General features: G+C 37.9%; 2 protein-coding genes across 2 annotated transcripts; one reads left to right on the top strand and one right to left on the bottom strand.

The window, feature by feature from the left end:
• Positions 1-6,631: 6,631 nt before the first annotated feature.
• Positions 6,632-12,686, top strand: LOC110879472 (CST complex subunit CTC1). The gene is made up of 16 exons (XM_022127934.2): positions 6,632-7,685; positions 7,767-7,885; positions 7,973-8,047; positions 8,130-8,208; positions 8,299-8,361; positions 9,021-9,098; positions 9,202-9,375; positions 9,457-9,561; positions 9,650-9,934; positions 10,008-10,289; positions 10,355-10,804; positions 11,299-11,390; positions 11,509-11,716; positions 11,780-11,882; positions 11,970-12,292; positions 12,372-12,686. Exons 1-16 carry the CDS (start codon positions 6,636-6,638, stop codon positions 12,549-12,551), a joined length of 3,666 nt encoding a protein of 1,221 aa, XP_021983626.1. The 5' UTR covers positions 6,632-6,635; the 3' UTR covers positions 12,552-12,686.
• Positions 12,687-12,870: 184 nt separating this feature from the next.
• Positions 12,871-14,387, bottom strand: LOC110879473 (thiol:disulfide interchange protein TxlA homolog). The gene is made up of 2 exons (XM_022127936.2): positions 13,664-14,387; positions 12,871-13,204 (listed from the first exon to the last, which is right to left on the bottom strand). Exons 1-2 carry the CDS (start codon positions 14,075-14,077, stop codon positions 13,052-13,054), a joined length of 567 nt encoding a protein of 188 aa, XP_021983628.1. The 5' UTR covers positions 14,078-14,387; the 3' UTR covers positions 12,871-13,051.
• Between the last annotated feature and the right edge of the window lie 3,646 nt (positions 14,388-18,033).

Raw genomic sequence — 18,033 nt, 5'->3', positions numbered from 1 at the left:
GTAGAATCTGATGGGCCGGTAGCATCTGGTGGGTCAGTTCAAGATACCCATACATCACCAGACACAACTTCAGGTTCGGCTATGCCCGAGACAACTCCTTCACCTACTGAGACGGTTGCACCTCTGAGGAGGTCTTCTCGTGAATGTAAGTCCACCAAATTACCAGATTTTGCCTACTCTACTTACTCGCCTTCGTTTGCCTCCTTCATCGCAAATATACATCATTTGTCTGAACCTGAATCATATAGAGAGGTTGTCTCTAATCCTCTTTGGCAGAATGCTATGGCTGAAGAGCTCACTGCTCTTCATCAGACACACACATGGGATTTGGTTCCACTACCACCTGGTAAACATGCAATTGGTTGTCGTTGGGTATATAAGATTAAAACAAAGTCTGATGGGTCTATTGAGCGATATAAGGCCAGACTTGTAGCAAAAGGATACTCACAGAAGTATGGTATGGATTATGAGGAGACATTTGCCCCAGTGGCAAAAATGACTAGAGTTCGTACTCTAATAGCTGTTGCATCAGTTTATCAATGGAAGATTTGTCAAATGGATGTCAAGAATGCATTTCTGAATGGTGATCTCCATGAGGAGATTTTCATGATTCCTCCCCCAGGCATTGCTCATAAGCCTGGTGAAGTTTTTCGGCTTCGTAAAGCTTTATATGGCCTTAAACAGGCCCCTCGTGCCTGGTTTGAAAAATTCTCTACAGTGATTACTTCTCTTGGTTTTGTTCCAAGTAATCACGATTCAGCGTTATTTATTAGATGTACGAGTGCAGGGCACATTCTTCTGTCTGTATATGTGGATGATATGATTATTACAGGAGATGATTATGAAGGTATTGAGTCCCTAAAGCGTGATTTAGCTCACCGCTTTGCTATGAAGGATCTGGGTATGTTACGGTGTTTTTTGGGTATTGAGGTGGCACAATCTCAGAAAGGATACCTCCTTTCTCAGACAAAATATATTTCTGACCTGTTTCAGAGGGCAAGGCTTTCTGATAACAGAATTGTTGACACTCCTCTTGAAACTAATGCACGGTATTCTCCCACTGATGGTGTTCTGTTGGCTGATCCAAGTTTGTGTCGTACTGTTGTAGGCAGCTTGGTTTATCTTACAATTACTCGTCCAGATATTGCTCATGCTGTTCATGTCGTTAGCCAGTTTGTTACTGCTCCTACTTCTGTTCATTGGGGAGCTGTTCTTCGTATTCTGAGATATCTTCGAGGCACTCAGTTTCAGAGTCTTTTGTTTCCTTCAACATCTTCTCTGGAGTTGCGTGCCTACAGTGATGCTGATTGGGATAGTGACCGTAATGATCCTAAATCCACCACTAGTTTTTGTGTTTTCTTGGGAGATTCATTAATCTCATGGAAAAGTAAGAAACAAGATGTTGTTTCAAGATCTTCTACTGAGGCTGAGTATCGTGCCATGGCTGTGACTACATGTGAGATTGTTTGGTTACGATGGCTTCTTGCAGATATGGGTGTTATAATCTCTCAGCCTACCCCCTTACATTGTGATAACCAAAGTGCTATGCAGATTGCTAAGAACTCTGTTTTTCATGAGCGAACAAAACAAATTGAGATAGATTGTCATTTTACTCGTCAACATCTTCAGCTTGGAACAATTTCGCTTCCTTTTGTTCCATCATCCTTGCAGATTGCGGATATTTTTACAAAGGCTCAGTCGGCATCTCGGTTCCGGTTCTTATGTGACAAACTCTCAATGCTCATTACTGTTGCATTGTGAGTTTGAGGGGGGATGTTAGCGTAATAAAGAAAGTTTAGTTTATTAGTTTATTTTGGGCTTTGGCCCATTAGTTAGTAAGCCCGTAGCCCGGCTATATAATGTTTATTTTATTTTCATTTGTATACAATGCTTTCTATTGAATAAACCCTAGCCACTTTTGATCCTCTATGTTCTATACATGTTTATCGTTTAACAATACTAATATCAGTTCCGATAACATCGGTACTGGTATTGCTATTCTTCTGTCTGTATCGGTTCATCAGTTCTTCACCATACCACAATTTTGAACACTACTATGTTTTCCACATGGTTGTAAAAGTCCCGCCTAGGCTCCAAGTACTCCCCGAGTACTCGCTACAAGGTAGGCTGCCGAGGCACGAGTACTCTTCTCCCAGGCCAATTACACCTCGAGTAATCTCCGCCTAAGCCGAGTACATCCTGAGTACTCCCGAATCCGACTAGGAAGCGCCTAGCGACTTTTGCAACCATGGTTTTCCATAAGACTTATATCCGAATGTCGAGAGGAAAAAAAGACTAAACGCAATCGCGTGTTTAGTGGGTGAAACACACTCGTTGCGGCAAAGATGTATAAAATTTGTAAGACTCAGTTTTGAAGGTGACAAAAAAAAAGTTTATCTACAACTCTATCTACATATTCCCTACCAGACACCACCACCTGCCTCCTGACCACCGCCACCAGCTAGTCACTAAAACTTGTAGGCAACCTGAAAACACCCAACCCCAAATTGAAACCAATCTCGAAGGAAACCCCAAAGTGAACACCAACCACCATTCCACACTGCCAAAGGAGCAGTAGATTAGAGTTTGAAACCCACATCTCGCCGGCCGGAGTTGCAGGTGAATCCTTCCATCCTTGGTTATAAACACCCAGATCTGTGTAAGGAACCCTCAAATCTATGTAGGGTTCAAGCTAGAGACCAGCGACACTGGGGAATACGAGCGTCTAGGGGTGGGCGATGGTGATGGCGGGTGGTTACAATTTTGCAAGTGGTGGTGGAAGATGACGATTTTACGTGGCTGGTGGTAGTCGTAGGTGTCTGGTAGTAGTGGTAGGGAGTTCGGATTTGGTGTTTTGAAGGGATTCACTTTTCAGGTGAGGTGGTCGGTTTAGGGGTTCACTACGCATGGTCTTACTATCAAAATACTATACTCTGTATCTTTACAATTTCTTATGATTACTCCACCTAGTGTTGAGAAAAGATTCTTTTTGAGACATGCAAAATTACTTTATTAAAAAGGCTGATAAACTTGTAAATCTACAAAAATTCATAAGGTTAAGTAGGCCTGTAAATGAACTGAACGAAAAGCATGTTTGAGTTCGTTCATTTAACTTTAACCGAACATGAATACGGACATATAATCAAACACTCGTGTTTGTTTATTAAGAAAATAGGTATGTTCTTGTTCGTTTATGCTTGTTTAAAACTTAAACGAATAGTTCACAAACGTAAAGGACCGTAAATGAACATAAACAACAAACTTAAACGAACGTACTTTAACAAACAATAAACAACACAAATGAACTTAACTAAAGAAAATAAATGAACACAAATGATCATAATTTACTAACCATACACGAATATAAAGTAAACTTTTAGATAAATTAATGATTAATTATGATAAATTCCATTGGAAAACCCATTTTTTATTTTACTAGAAAGTCCGATTACTAATTAGTTATTATATTTGTATAAGTAGATAGAAAGTTTCTTTTATGTTTAATATATATATATATATATATATGTATATATATATATATATGATAGGAGTTGGTCAGAAAGCCCAAATTTCCTAAAAAGTGTAAAAAGTCATAAAACACCGTAATGTCAACCATAAAACACACCAAAACCCCACAAATAATATGATGAAGATTACTAAAATATCATGTATGTGGGTTTTGTGTTGTGTTTTAGATGTTAAGGCTCTGATTGTGGAATGACAAATATTATTGTGTTTTATGTTGTTTAGCATTGTGTGTTTTATATTCATAGTTCTACGATGGTGTGTTTGAAGTTTTTATGGACTATTAGAGTTTGAATATGGTGTTTTAGTAATATTCATTCTATTATTTGTGAGTTTTAGGTGTGTTTTATGCCTGAAATTATTGTGTTTTATGACTTTTTACACTTTTTAGGAAAAACACACTTTCCGTAGGATCCCCACTCTATATATATATATATAAATTTACCTATTTATATATTTAAATTAACAAACATAAACGAACATTCACGAACATAAATGAACGAACAAAATGTGTGTTCATTTTCGTTCGTTTAATTAAATGAACGAACATAAACGGACTTCCCGCCGAACAAGTTCACGATCAGTTCATGAATGGTCAATTCGTTTACAGGCCTAAGATTAAGCTAATAAAATCATAAACTGTTAAAGCTACCTGATTAAAATTCAAAAAATTCATGTAACATGTTACGTTATGTACACATGAGTGATACATGGCCATAAAGGACGTGCGCCATAAATATCACCAACGCGTTTTGTCGCATTGATTGTGGATGTTAGAAGAACTTTACTCTTAAACATGCTTTAGTGAAAGCAATCCATGATAAGTACGCTCCTAGAAAGTTTCTACCCGAGAAACCAAAAGCAAATACGTGATATCATTACAGGTAAAGTGAATCCATGATGGGTGGTATCAAGGGAAGTTTCAATTTTGGCAACCGAAAAAAAAATCCGTGAGATCCTTATGAGCAGTGCATCCAATATTGGTTAGCATAAAAAGGTGTGAGCTTTTTAACCTTTATTATAGATGTGTACGCAGGGCCGTCCCTGAGAATTCATGTACCCTGTTCGAGCTCGAAAAAATGTGCCCTTAGGCCTTAACGAAATTGGGTATTGGGCTCACTAAAGGTCTAAATTTAATGCCAAAGGGGTTAATAACTAACCTAAACCATAAGAATAGTTTTGTAAGTGGGCATATGTTGGTGTTTGTATGGGTGTACCCTATTAAAAAAATATTTTACATATACATATCGGGTGTTTTTCATAAAAAAACGTGGCCCTCAAAATATCGGGCCCTGGACGGTGGTCCTCCCCGCCCACCCCCAGGGCCGGCCTTGTGTGTACGAACACGCTTCATAACAAATCATGTATGGGTTGATTGTGTGGACAGTTTTCAGAGCAATTTTAAAGATCAATAGAGGAAACTAGGATTGAATATGTGAGAGGATGATGTAGGATAGTTACTCGAAAGGTAGGACTTTTAGAAGTCTTGAGTATGCAATTTGTTTGTCTTCACCTCTCGTCTCAACGTTAGAGCCGTGTCTCAGATGTCACTTTTATGAAGATAGGTTATATTTTTAATGGCAAACTAACCTATTCCTGTTAACCGTTAATATGTACATTTTTCACTTCTAGAATAAAGTTAGAGACATCTTACCACCACACCTTATGACTTAAAAAAAAGAGTAAATTACAAGTTTTGTCCTTTGTGTTTACACCAAATTGCAGACGCTGTCCTTTAGCGCAAAAACTGAAAAGTTTTGTACTTAATGTTTCAAAATCTTGCACGTTATGTCCTTTAGGCCAAACCCAGTTAGATTTTTTGGTTAAATCTGGTCATGTGCATTGCACATGAGGGCATTCTTGTCATTTCACATTCAAGGGGCTATTTTGTAAATAACTTTATTCAGGGACTATTTTATACAAAACTTAAAAATAAAAAACATATAAAAATCTCTTTCTCTGGAATTCAAGAACTCCACGTGCCACCATCACCGCTAGCCTGAGATGCCGGAACCTTGCCGGAAAGTTGGAACGACCGTCTGAGTCATCACAATCTTTTAATAACAAGAACAATCAAGAACCAATTCCCAAGCTCATTAAAACTAGCCGTTGTAATCTTCACCCTCGATACCGACAACAAGTGTATACAAACAAAATCTGGCATCTGATACAACCCAAACACTCCACTCGAAAATCCCATCTCTATGACCTAAAAACATAAAAGGCTTACTTACTATTAACCTCACCCCTAACTTTCTTCAAACAAAACAATCTAACAGTCAAGTCCTTCGAACCGGCTAACAAATACCTCGAATCAGGACTCTAATCAACACAAGTAACTTTATTATCACAATTAGCAAAAGTTCTCAACCCTGGAGACCTCCAAATCTCGACTAACTTACCAACACCAACAGTAATAAACTCTCCGTTAGGGCGGAGGTTGATGAACTGGCAGCGGCCGTTGTCGTCGATGGCGACGAGGAAGACGCCGTCCGGTGAGGCGGCGATTTTGGAGATGTTGGATGAAGATTGGAATGGTAGGGTTAGGGTTTCGGATTTGAGGAGATAGGTGACGGAGTTCATGGTGGTGGTTTCGAATTTGAGGAGGTCGGCGATTCCGAGATGGTTTTGGAAGCGGTAGTTCATGGTGGTGGTTAAGGGTTTAGAGGCTGAAGAAAGTGATAAAGGGTGTTTTGTGCTCGGGGAGATTATGTACTGTTTTTTTTTAAACATATATATCATTTACATTATATTACATAATAGTCCCTATACATTAAACATTTACACAATAGTCCATGTAATGGTGAAAAGACAAATATGCCCTCATGTGCAATGCACATGACCAGATTTAACCAAAAAATCTAACTGAGTTTGGCTAAAGGACATAACGTGCAAGATTTTGAAACATTACAAAACTTGTCAACTTTTGCGCTAAAGAACAGCGCCTGCAATTTGATGTAAACATAAAGAACAAAACTTGTAATTTACTCTAAAAAAATATAATATTTTTAGTTTTCTCATTAATTAATGAGTCGTACAGAAGAAAATTTGAAAAGTTGTTGCGTCATAAATTTGTTTGAGTTGGAAAACTGAAACCCCCATCTTCACCAATGGAAGAAGAAGAAACTTCACTAAACCCCATTTCACTCTCCGACCTCCTCCACCGTTCCCGTCCCGTCACCGGCGCCACCTTTCTACCCACCGGCCACCCAACTCCCCGTCCAAAACCACCACCACCAGCCACCCCTTCACCCTCCAATCCACAAACCCCCAAAATCCTAAAACCTTTCACCCACCCATCACCCCTAATCGGAACCCTAACCCTAACCACCCCTCCCTCTTGCTCCAATTCCAGTTGCCTCCACTTCTCCGACCACTCTGCCACCGTTTGTTGCGACATTCTCGACTTCAATCTTCGAATCATCGGCCAAACAATCAGAGTTCTTGCTTGGAACTTTATTCCAGTTAAACCCCATGGTGGGTATTTGGAAATTATCAGGTGGTGTTTTGATGAAATTGGTACAACTAAATTTAATGCATTTTATTTGAACTCTGTATTGCCGACATATGAAGAGAGTATTATTATTCCTCGTTGTTTAGTTTATGGTATACTGGAATCTGTTAGTCCGGTTACGAATGTACCTTGTACCGCGAATAAAACCGGTACGAAAAACCTTAATGGGTTTCTTGCTGAGGTTACTGTTTGTGAGTGTGAATTGTGTAGTTCTAGGGACAGAGTAATGTCATTGGATGATTTAATAGGAAAACATGGTAAAGATCATGTTTTTATGAAATCCAAGATTTTGTATTTTTGTGGGTCGGCGTCGGTTTGGTATTCTGTGATGTCGAGATTGGTTGGAGGGACTGTGTTGATTTCGGGTATGAAGAAGAAGATGGTTTTTCTTGGAGAAGGGAAGTCTTTGATGATGTATGTGAGTACAGAGAAAGCGATTATTCATATTCCAATGTCGGTTACTTGTAAAAACGGTGGTAATGGAAGAAATGATACTGTTAGAGAGAAGGGGATGTGTAGTGTCTACACTGGAAGCGTCACTGCGATGTACATGCAGGGAATGGTCGTTGAATTGGATCAGAAAGTGTTGCTTTTACTTACGGATAACCAACTCTCGATGCCGCATAGTCTAAGAATTGGGGCGATTGTATGTGAACTGTAATGTGGCTTCTTATTTTACTTAGCCGAGGCTTCATTTTTTTGATGTATGGATGGTTCATGCTGTTAGGTAACCGTGAGAAACTTCCATATCGAGGATCCGAAATTCTCGTGGACAAAAGTAACGATATTTGGATCATGCTACAAGACTAGCATTCGTGTTAATGTATTTTCTCCAATTGAGAGTGGGTTAGTAACTTAGTCCTGCTAAACTCCTTTTGGTTAATCATATTTATCGTGACAAATAATTACAAATATGTGTTTTTTTGGCTGTAGATGTTACCAAGTCTTGCAATCACGAAGCCTTCTTAGGAAGTTTATCGAATCACTTCAATTTTCCGCTAGATTATGGTAGTAACATGTGAATTCAATATTACTATCTATCTACCATTCTTGGCGTTTAATATGTTGTGCTCATAAGTTTTTATCACAGGGTGTTACTTGTAGTTTCATCTTTTAGGAAAAAGTTCGCCGGAGTTTTATCTGAGACAGAGATCTTAGGATCAAAACATGTAAGTATATCATATGCTATGATGTTATTGTAAATAGTTTAACAAACTTTGTTCTAAGCTTAAACATATATTTACGATGATGTTTTGCAGATGGAGGGTTTAGTTCAGAAATATTCAAGTTCATCTTTACCTTTATCAGTCTTTCGCTTTCGGGTATAATCATTTTGAATATTGTCAAGGGGAACACACTAATTATATTTAAGGATTAGGATCAAATACAAAGGATCCTAATTGTAAAAAGGGTACAAAGGCTCCTAAAAAAACCCACTACACAAAAAAAAAAAGAAAAAAAAAACTTAAACATCCACCACCACCAAAAACCTAAACCCCCACCCCCACCCACCCCCCAATTTTTTTTTTTTTTGCCGAGGGGGTGGAGGTTTAGGTTTTTGGGTGGTGGTGGGGGTGGGTGTTTAGTTTTTTTTAGGTTTTTCGGGGGTTGGGGGGGGGGGTTAGGTTTTTTTTGGGGGGTGGGTGGGGAGGTTAGGTTTTTTTTGGTGAGGTATAGTTTTTTTTTTTGCCGGGGGTTGGGGTTAGGTTTTTTGGGGGTTTTTTTTTGTGAGGCATAGTTTTTTTTGCCGGGGGTTGGGGGGTGTTTAGGTTTTTTTTTTGCCGGGGGGGGGGGGGGGGGTTGGGTTTTTGGGTGGGTGTTTAGGTTTTGGGTGGTGATGTAGTGGGTTTAATTTTAGGTTATTGGACACTTGTCACTCTATAAATCCTTCTTACACTTCTTACAATTAGAAGCATTTGTAGAATAACTTGACCCTTATATTTAATATGTATAGACTTTAGAAATGTGTTTCGTTTGGCAGCATGGAGTTCTGTCAGAGTATTGTTTGCATGACTTATGTGGCTGCGGGAAAGAAATTGATTACAGTTATCCAAAACTGGTACATTAATACGTTATAGCAATTATAAGTTTCTATAAAGTTTGTTGCGTGTATGTTTTTAAACGGGTCTGTAGTAATTAATAATATGATGCCGTTTTTTCAGGTTGTGCCCATATCCAATCTTATCTCTAAGTGCGAAGACATGTACATTAAAAGTTTATACGAGATGAACCGTCAATATAGTAGTATAGTTTGTGGAGGGAAGTCTCATGATCAACCGTTTAGAAAAATTTTGAAAAGTGACGATATGAACATAGTTTTTCTTGGAAATTTAAGGGTTAGTAAGTTTTTCAATCTCGTGTAATATGACCATATGAGATAATGTATTTTCTTATATGTTTTTATTCTGTTTGTGTAGGTATCTGAACACTCGGGAAAATTACAGTTAAATGATGCAACTGGCAGCGTTGATGTTGTAATACCTGATCTTCCATCCGTTTGGAGCGTTAAGGACATATATGAGGTAATTAATTACATTCTTATAATGTATTTTTTTCATATTTCCGTGCAATTGTTTTATTTTTCGTTTATTATTTGCTTGATTTTATCAGATAAACGAATTCGATGTTGTAATGGAAGGGTTTCCTCGAAATTTGGAACATTTGGAATTGCTCAATAACGATCCTTTTGCATGTGGAAATATTTTCAACCATTTTCATTTTCCACGGAGAAAAAATATAAATATTAATATTTATATTCATTGCTATATGAAAGACGCAAAATCAAGAAATCATATCCTACGTCCCAGCGTTGATATGGAGGAGAATTTGACGGAGTTAGAAAGCGGATTATTCCACCTGCTTTTATTAGTGCACAAATTTCCCGTACAACAAAAGGTATATTTTATAGTAGAACCGATAGCAACTACTCGTAATATCTGTAATTAATACGAATTCAAAATAATGTCAGTTTCCCGGTGATTATGTTGTTTCAAACAATTCAAGCGTATACGCTGAGGCCATAATTCTCCCCTGGAATTTAGCCCATCATAACAACGAGATAGATTTGATTGATTCATACGTTGATAAAAACCGGTGTGATTTAAGCTGTCATCGTGAAATCCCGTGTACCATTGACTGTCGAGTGCATTGCGAAAAGTCAACGATCAACTCAGGTAACTTGTTGAATTGCACAACAGCTGCAAAGAAGGTGCTTCTAGAGTTCAAGTCTGATAGCTTCAGCAAGTTTGAGGTTAGCCCTAGATATCCATCAACTTATTATTTACAATGTTTCTTACAATATGACGGTTATTGCAGTCGTTGAGAATCGGTGGTTATTATTTGACAAAGCATCATTACAACGGTCTCGTGTGCACCGCAAAGGGCTCTGATAAAGTATCTGTGGGTTCCAAATCACATCTCTGGAATGTCTCGTTCTCTGCTGACGAGGCTGGTCCCACCATTGCTCAATCCGTTGATATATATTTACATCTTTCACCTGACCATTTAAGCTTCTTTGAGGTCAAACTCCGAGAACTAAAACAAGATCTTATTATCCAGCCAATTAACTCGATCAAAGTGACGAGTGCACCAACACAATCGGGGGCGTTTGGTGTAAATTTGCCAACCGGGAATTTGTTATCGGTGCAGGGACGTGTAATGGCGGTTCATAGGTCTGATCAGATTCGTCCTTTTACCCGAGCTCATCCTCGTATTGTTCCTAGAGTGTCTAGTGTCTGTATTCATGTTTTAGTCGACCGTAACATTGTAAATGCTGCTTCCCTATGTTTTGGTTTCATTTTTATATTTGAGTAAAATGCCATTTTCGTCCCCAGGGTTTGGCTATCTTTGCGACTTTCGTCTAAAGGTTTGTTTTTCTGCATCTGGATTCAAAAGGTTTGAAATCTTGTCATTTTCATCCGGCTCGTTAACTCCATCCACTTTTCTCCGTTAAATGAGAGACATTTCTGTCTTTTTAGACATTTTTTATTAACATAAAAACACTATAAGAAGTAAAGATCCACTTCTGTTGACTTTCTCCCCACCCAAACCCTTTAATCATCACAAAAAATATGTTTAAAAAGAAGAAAATACCCCTGACTTAACGTTAAAAATAGATGGAGTCAGCAAGTTGGATCCAGATGCGGAAAAACAAACCTTTGGACGAAAGTCACAAAAGTGGCGAAACCTCATAGACGTGAATAGCATTTTACTCTTTATATTTTGTTGCAATATTTTTCTCATAGTTTTGATCATTTCAGGTGAAGATTTCCAGCAGCCTAAGTGAACACAGCTATCCAACTGGATTTGGACCGGGCGTTAAAGCTAACTTTCACCGTGTTCTTTTAACAGCGTATGTTTCATTCACGCACTTCTTTGAACGTTTAAGTTTTAACCGTTTTTTGTATCATTTTATAAATATGGAATATTTATTTGACGAGTTTATTACAAACTTTATCATATTGTATTAGTGGAGGGGGTGTGTTTAAGTTGACACCTGCATCTTTCATTGAAATCGACTCCATAATCATTGACGACGACCAATGTAGCAATGAGCGCGATATTACGTCTGTTACGTCAGTTGTGGGGACCACCACCTCGTTGTTAACTGGTCCTGCAGTTTTAATTTCTGAAATGACGCATTTCTCGGACCGTAAAAAGATGCGGCTCCATTGCAAGGTAACTCAAAACATACGTTTTTTATTCATATCGGCTTTAGTTGAACAGTAATTATATTGGCAGGTTGTGTCGGTTTATATTTTGGTGATGGAGAAGACTAGTGAGTTCCTGCAGTCCTCGAAAGTTAACTCTTGTGTGAACTTTCCACTTGCGGGTTTTATAATGGGTATGCTTCTTTGTTTAACCAGTAGTTTGATAATATTTGATTTGTTTAATGAAGTTTCATTAATGATTAATCCACTCATGTGCGCAGATGATGGATCGTCTTCGTGCTGTTGTTGGGCCGATACTGAGACAGCTATGACTTTATTGGGTTCTCACAAATGGTCACCCCATAAACGTACTAAACGAAGTTCATATAAACCAGACAAGAAATTAGAGGCCTGCGGCTACTCTATGTCTCGAATGAGCGATATTCTAAATCAGAATGGCAGAGTAGTAATTAAGAACCATGGATCGGTGTTTGATTCATGTCTAGATGCTGCGGTTTCAGTTGATTCAGATGGGGCACTTAAGGAATCTGATGAACAGTTTCTCAAGGCTCTAATACTTCAAGCTTGCTGTAGTAACACTTGGGTGAGACAGACATGATAAACCTTTGTTACCTGTTATTAAATAATGACTAAATGGTTTTATTAAATTTTTGTTTTTGTAGAATGTTGTTGGTAGTGTGTTGGATTCAGAAGCTCTGAAGCAGATAGAGGAACAGTTGCAAAGGCTAGACATGATGATGAAGCTGCCATTTGTAAACATATGGGCTTCTGAAGTTTCTCATTTGGATACTCTCAATGAAGGAAGAAAAATTCTTCAACAACTCCTTAAATCTGAATGTTGACTGACTCTTCAAACTTTTAAGTATAGGCAATGTATATAAAAAATGAGATAGATTACAATTGCTGATTCTTTGTAGGCTAAACTGCATGTGCTGGTTAATTTGATTAATAATCAATGAATATTATATAGCCATAAATATGCAGAATTCATCGATTTTTTCTATGAAGAATATCAATTTTGTAAAATTATGTACACTGTTTATTATCTCACTATTCATGTTTATACAATCTGCAAATTGATATAAAGATGGATGGTTTAAACTTTAAAATACAATTGTAAAAGCATCTAAAGGGATAATGATGATGATGAACACCTGAGGAGAGTTAAAACATAAATTTATAGAATTTATTTATATATAGTGCAGATTCAAAGTGATATAAACAGTTTAAGCCCATACATTTGATTAAACTAAATAATGCATATGAGAAAGGCAGAAACTCTCAACAGGAAAGAGAGCAAGAGACGTTGAAACCCGATCAGTCATAACAACCTTGTAATAGTTTATCTTCGAAATGGGTGCTTCAGTTTAAGTAGATGAGAAACACCTGCAACGACATGGAGCCGACTATGCGGAATACCAGTTTTGGCAAGAGCATTTCCTTGTTTGTCCAACAACACAAAACACGGAACATAATTTATGTCATAATGAAGAAGCTGCAACCAAACCAAGTCGTAAAACACAAATCAGGATACACATAAAAAAACAACAAAACTGTTCTCATTATATCAATGCAAGGTAGAATGCAACATTTCAGTATTATTTGATTAGCACACTAATTACTTAAAACAATCACTCAGCCAGCATACAACTTGCAAACAAGGGTGTCTCGACTGTATAAAAAAATAGGCTAGAATATAGTTGTGTATTTTAGAAATCGTGTACAAAACATGTGTGATCATATTTTCACGTGTTCCAAGCAAAATATATATTTATATTTTTCTAAAAAGGGTCCGAAATTTAGAATCCGCTTCGGGCCTAAAAGGAAAACGTTGAGCCGACCCTACAAGTAAGCATCGAACCAATTTATCTAACAGTGACATTTCATCGAACAGTTGGAGTGCATTCTAATGTGCATATAAATTTCAAACAAACAAGTAACAAAAGACTAGTACCTCAGGTAACCATTTATCATTCTCAGCATCCACCATAACAATATTCAACCAATCAGCATTCTTACTCTCCACATGCCCCACAAACTCCACCATCGAATTACAAAGACTACACTTGGGAGAGTAAAACTCGATCACCGTAGCATCTTTCCCATTAGCCAAAGCACACGCTAACGCTTTCTGTTCCAACTCCCCTTGTTCTTCCGCACTCAACCCCTTTGATTTCACAACCCCGGATGAAACCTGGGGGTTTGAGACCGAACCCACGAGTGTTAGAGCCAGAGAGCCAAGGGTTTGGAACGATTTGAAGATCCAAGGGGGTCCTGAAGTGCAGGAGTTAAGGGGTTTGTTTGGATTGATGTCCCATGGCCATTTTAAACAGAACAGAGGGTGTTTTGGAGGAGTGTTGTTACCCATTGAGTTTGATTATTGAACTTATGATAATTTTATGAAACCCTAACTTGTGAAGATTGTTTAAATTGAATTGATTTGAGTTCAGATTGCGAAAGATGGCAAGGGTTGAGCAGATCAGGGAGAAAGAAGCTACCCGTGGTTTTGAGAAAACTTGCAGAAAATTACCGCAGTAGCTTGTATTTGGGTTCTGTAAATTGAAAATAGACCAAAAACACACACCAAATAAAAGACATAACAGACATCAGACTAAAAATAATCAACAACACCCAATACGCAACAAAACAAACCACACAATGGACAACTTAAAACACAATCGATAGCATAACCAGAACCTATGACACAGTTTATAGAAAACCCAAGAGAAAAATGCTCGGATAGTCCCTTTGGTTTGCTCATTTTTCACCTTTAGTCTCTAACTTTCTAAAATTATACCTATGGTCCCCAAGTTTTTTAATTTCGTTCCCGAATAGTCTCTGACGTGGACGAGGGTTAGTTTTTGGTGTTAGGTGGTGCGTATGGAATGACAAAAATACCCTTACTGATAAATTAATAACTAAAAAGTTAAAAGAAATATAATTAATGTTTTGTAATTTATGTGGGACCCACCACCCACTTTATCTTTCCTACTCCACACCACCACCACCATCTACCCCCCCCCCCCCCCAACGCCACTTCAGCATCTTTTAAAATAAAATAAAAAAGAGAAAAGTAATATTCTTGTATTTGGCCCAACCGGTTCAGGTAAAAGTTTTGTGAATCTGTTATCCTATTTGTATTTTCACTACCGTCTACCCCTGTATTTGCTCACACTTGAGTACTTGTGAATTTTTTTTTATTACAGAGAAGACGCTACTTGCAAAAACATTAGCTCGCTTAGTGAACGTTCTATTTGTTATTGCAGATGCTACCACACTTACTCAGGCAACTACTATACATTATTTATCAAATAGGAAGATAAATTGGTTGCTGTTCAAATGTCGATAGGTTATGTATGCGTCTATTTTTCTCATATTTATAGGCTGAGAGTCTTAACATTAGTAGAGATGTATCCGGTGAGGATGTATATTGTTTCCTTTTCTCTTTTTTATTTTATTTTAAAAGATGTTGAAGTGTGTGTGTGTGTGGGGGGGGGGGAGGGTATATGGTGTTGGTGGTTGAAAGTGGAGATGGTGGTGTGGAGTGGAGTGGGGAAGATGAAGTGGGTAGAGTGGGTGGTGGGTCCCACATAAATTGTAAATATTAATTATATTTCTTTTTACTTTTTAGTTATTAATTTGATAGTAAGGGTATTTTTGTCATTTCACACGCACCTAACACCAAAAACTAACCCCAATCCACGCCAGGGACTATCCGGGAACGAAATTCAAAAACTTGGGGACTACAGGTGTAATTTTAGAAAATTATGGATTAAAGGCGAAAAATGGGAAACCACGGGGACAATCCGAGCATTTTTCTCGAAAACCAAAATATAACACTATCTTGATTATGTCATACATTGTGTTATAGGTTCTAATAAAAACGCAATTGACATAACCTAAATTAACACTGTGTTATAAGTTTTGATATTAACACACAGAAACCTTAGTAAAACGTAAGGACAAAAACTCAGTTGAAAGACACAGTGACTAGAACCTTTAACACAATACAAAGAAAACCCAGTAAAAATGAAATTTTTTATTTTATTTTTATATAACAATATTATACTCGTATTAAAGATAAAAACGCTCGTTATTATGGTGATTTAAAAAAAACAAATGTCTTATGAAAAAGTTATGAACGTTTTAAATTGATGGAAAAATTGGCATGCGTCTTACACGTGGAGAGGGGAAATTAATAAAAATAAGATTCCTTTTATGTCCTTTCATTATTTTGTTTTAGCTGAAATTAATCACAACCTTCCAAATCTAAGATCAATGGACTAGAATCCTTCTTACCTTTGTTATTTATGTTGTCCTTTGTATTTGATCCTAATCCTCAGGGTGAAGGGGTGCACCCCTCATGAAATGGGGGGAAAATTTCACTCACCCAATCTGCCAATCATGATGTCCCTTGTCAATTCCCCCTCTCATACACCACTCTTGCCCAAAAACATAAAGGGTGGTTTCACCCAAACCATTTTTTTAAAAAGATATGATTGGTTGAAAGATAGTGGACCCCACCATCACACCCTCTCCTTCATGTTCCCCGCATGCGGCAACAAGTCCCCGCTTAAGACCTTCACCGCGCGGCAATGTTTTAAAAACGGGTTTTTAAGTCATACCGGGTTGTGCTCTAAAATGGTTCAACCGATTGAATCGGGTTGTATCGGGCGGTTGAACCGGGTTACTAGTTAACCTTATAAATTCCGTAAAATACAAATTCATCTAAAAAACAATCCAATCCTAACTAGGATTTATGTAACTGATCATAGTTTTATCTAAAAACAACTATTTTTATTGTAAACTATTAAGCATTTTAAGAATATTTTTATTAGTTATTGTTAAAAATATGTATCTAATATCAATCAGTTTTATATTTTATAGATGTTTTTATATACATTAGATATCTAATGTTGTTTTCTTTTTTTTAGCTAAAACATAAGGTATGGATGGAGTTGTATTGTGGCTTAGGTTTATTGGACTATCACTTCTGGACTTGTTGATGGGCTTGAGGAGCTGGGCTGAAGCCGGCCGGGTTGTTATAACAACCCGGATATATTGGAACACCCGGGTGTATAAAAAAGAGGCTTCATACCAGTCGCGAGATACACAACACATTGAGATTTTTTAAGGGTCTAGAAGTTTCAACCTTCTTCATTTTTTCCAAAATACTATCTCTCTGGAGTCTTCTTCTGTACAGAAAACTTGGTCTTTCTCTCCTAGGGTTACACTTTCTATGATCTTTCTTGATGATCTCCTGTTGACATCTAGTGTCAGAGTGTTGGATATCGTCAAGTTGATGATCCACCTGTGAGGAGTGAGTTGATAGTTCATTCTCTGTACATATTTCTTAGATTCTTGTTAAATTTTATAAATAAAAGAGTTTTGATCCATCTTTTTTGGGTGTTAGCCATCTTCACTTGCTTAGATATCGGTTTCCAAACGACTCGTATTACGGGTAGAAGTGTTAGACACGAAGTAGGCAAGGACATACCTCCCACTTTGTAGAGTGTTATAGCAACTATCTCGGTATTGTTCCATTAGATGGATGTTTGAACACTTAGAAATCTTGAATGGGTGGTGATCATTAATTTGACCCGCAGAGTCCACCAGGATTTCCATGCACTACAAGTCGTTATTACGTGGGCCCCCGTAATAATAAATTGTCTTGCATGGTCACCCTAATTTTCCCTCGTAGATGATCAACCATAGAGGGGACACTACTGTCCTTATACCTTCAACATGGAAAGGACCATTATGGTGGTCCACGCGCTAACATCCGTTGTCGTTACGCGCGAATTGGCACAATGCTTAGACAGAATAGGAATAAGGAGAGTTCCTAGTAATAGTAGTTGGAGGGGCCCCTTCAAGATGAGTACCTCGTCTTCCTTGTCTGGACAAGAGTGTCGTCAATCTTGTTTCGTGAATGCCTCAGGGACCTCGTCCCACTGATAAGGTTGTTGTCCAAGGTTGCCTCCTCCGCCTCGCCGTTACTATCGAAGTCAGGCACCTTCGCATTCGAGAAGGAAGTATAGCCATCTTCTACGGAAACAAGCTCAAGGTCTCATTTGGTAACTACATCAGCCATAAGCTCCGCAATAAAAGCGAGATCGATAGTCTCATTGTGCGAGTCAAGAATAATAATAGGATTCGAAGTCGAAGGTATCTTATTCCCGTTAATACTTATTCCATACACATATATGCATATATATTAATGAATAATAATGTTACTTAGTATATACAAGCAAATAAGTGCAACATGTCACATATAACTCTCGTTTGTCCTTTCGGGGGGTCATTTCGTCTTCGGCAAGTCTATCT

The sequence above is a fragment of the Helianthus annuus genome, chromosome 9, assembly GCF_002127325.2.
Source record: "Helianthus annuus cultivar XRQ/B chromosome 9, HanXRQr2.0-SUNRISE, whole genome shotgun sequence".
Taxonomy (NCBI): domain Eukaryota; kingdom Viridiplantae; phylum Streptophyta; class Magnoliopsida; order Asterales; family Asteraceae; genus Helianthus; species Helianthus annuus.
This window is presented reverse-complemented; position numbering and strand designations above follow the sequence as displayed.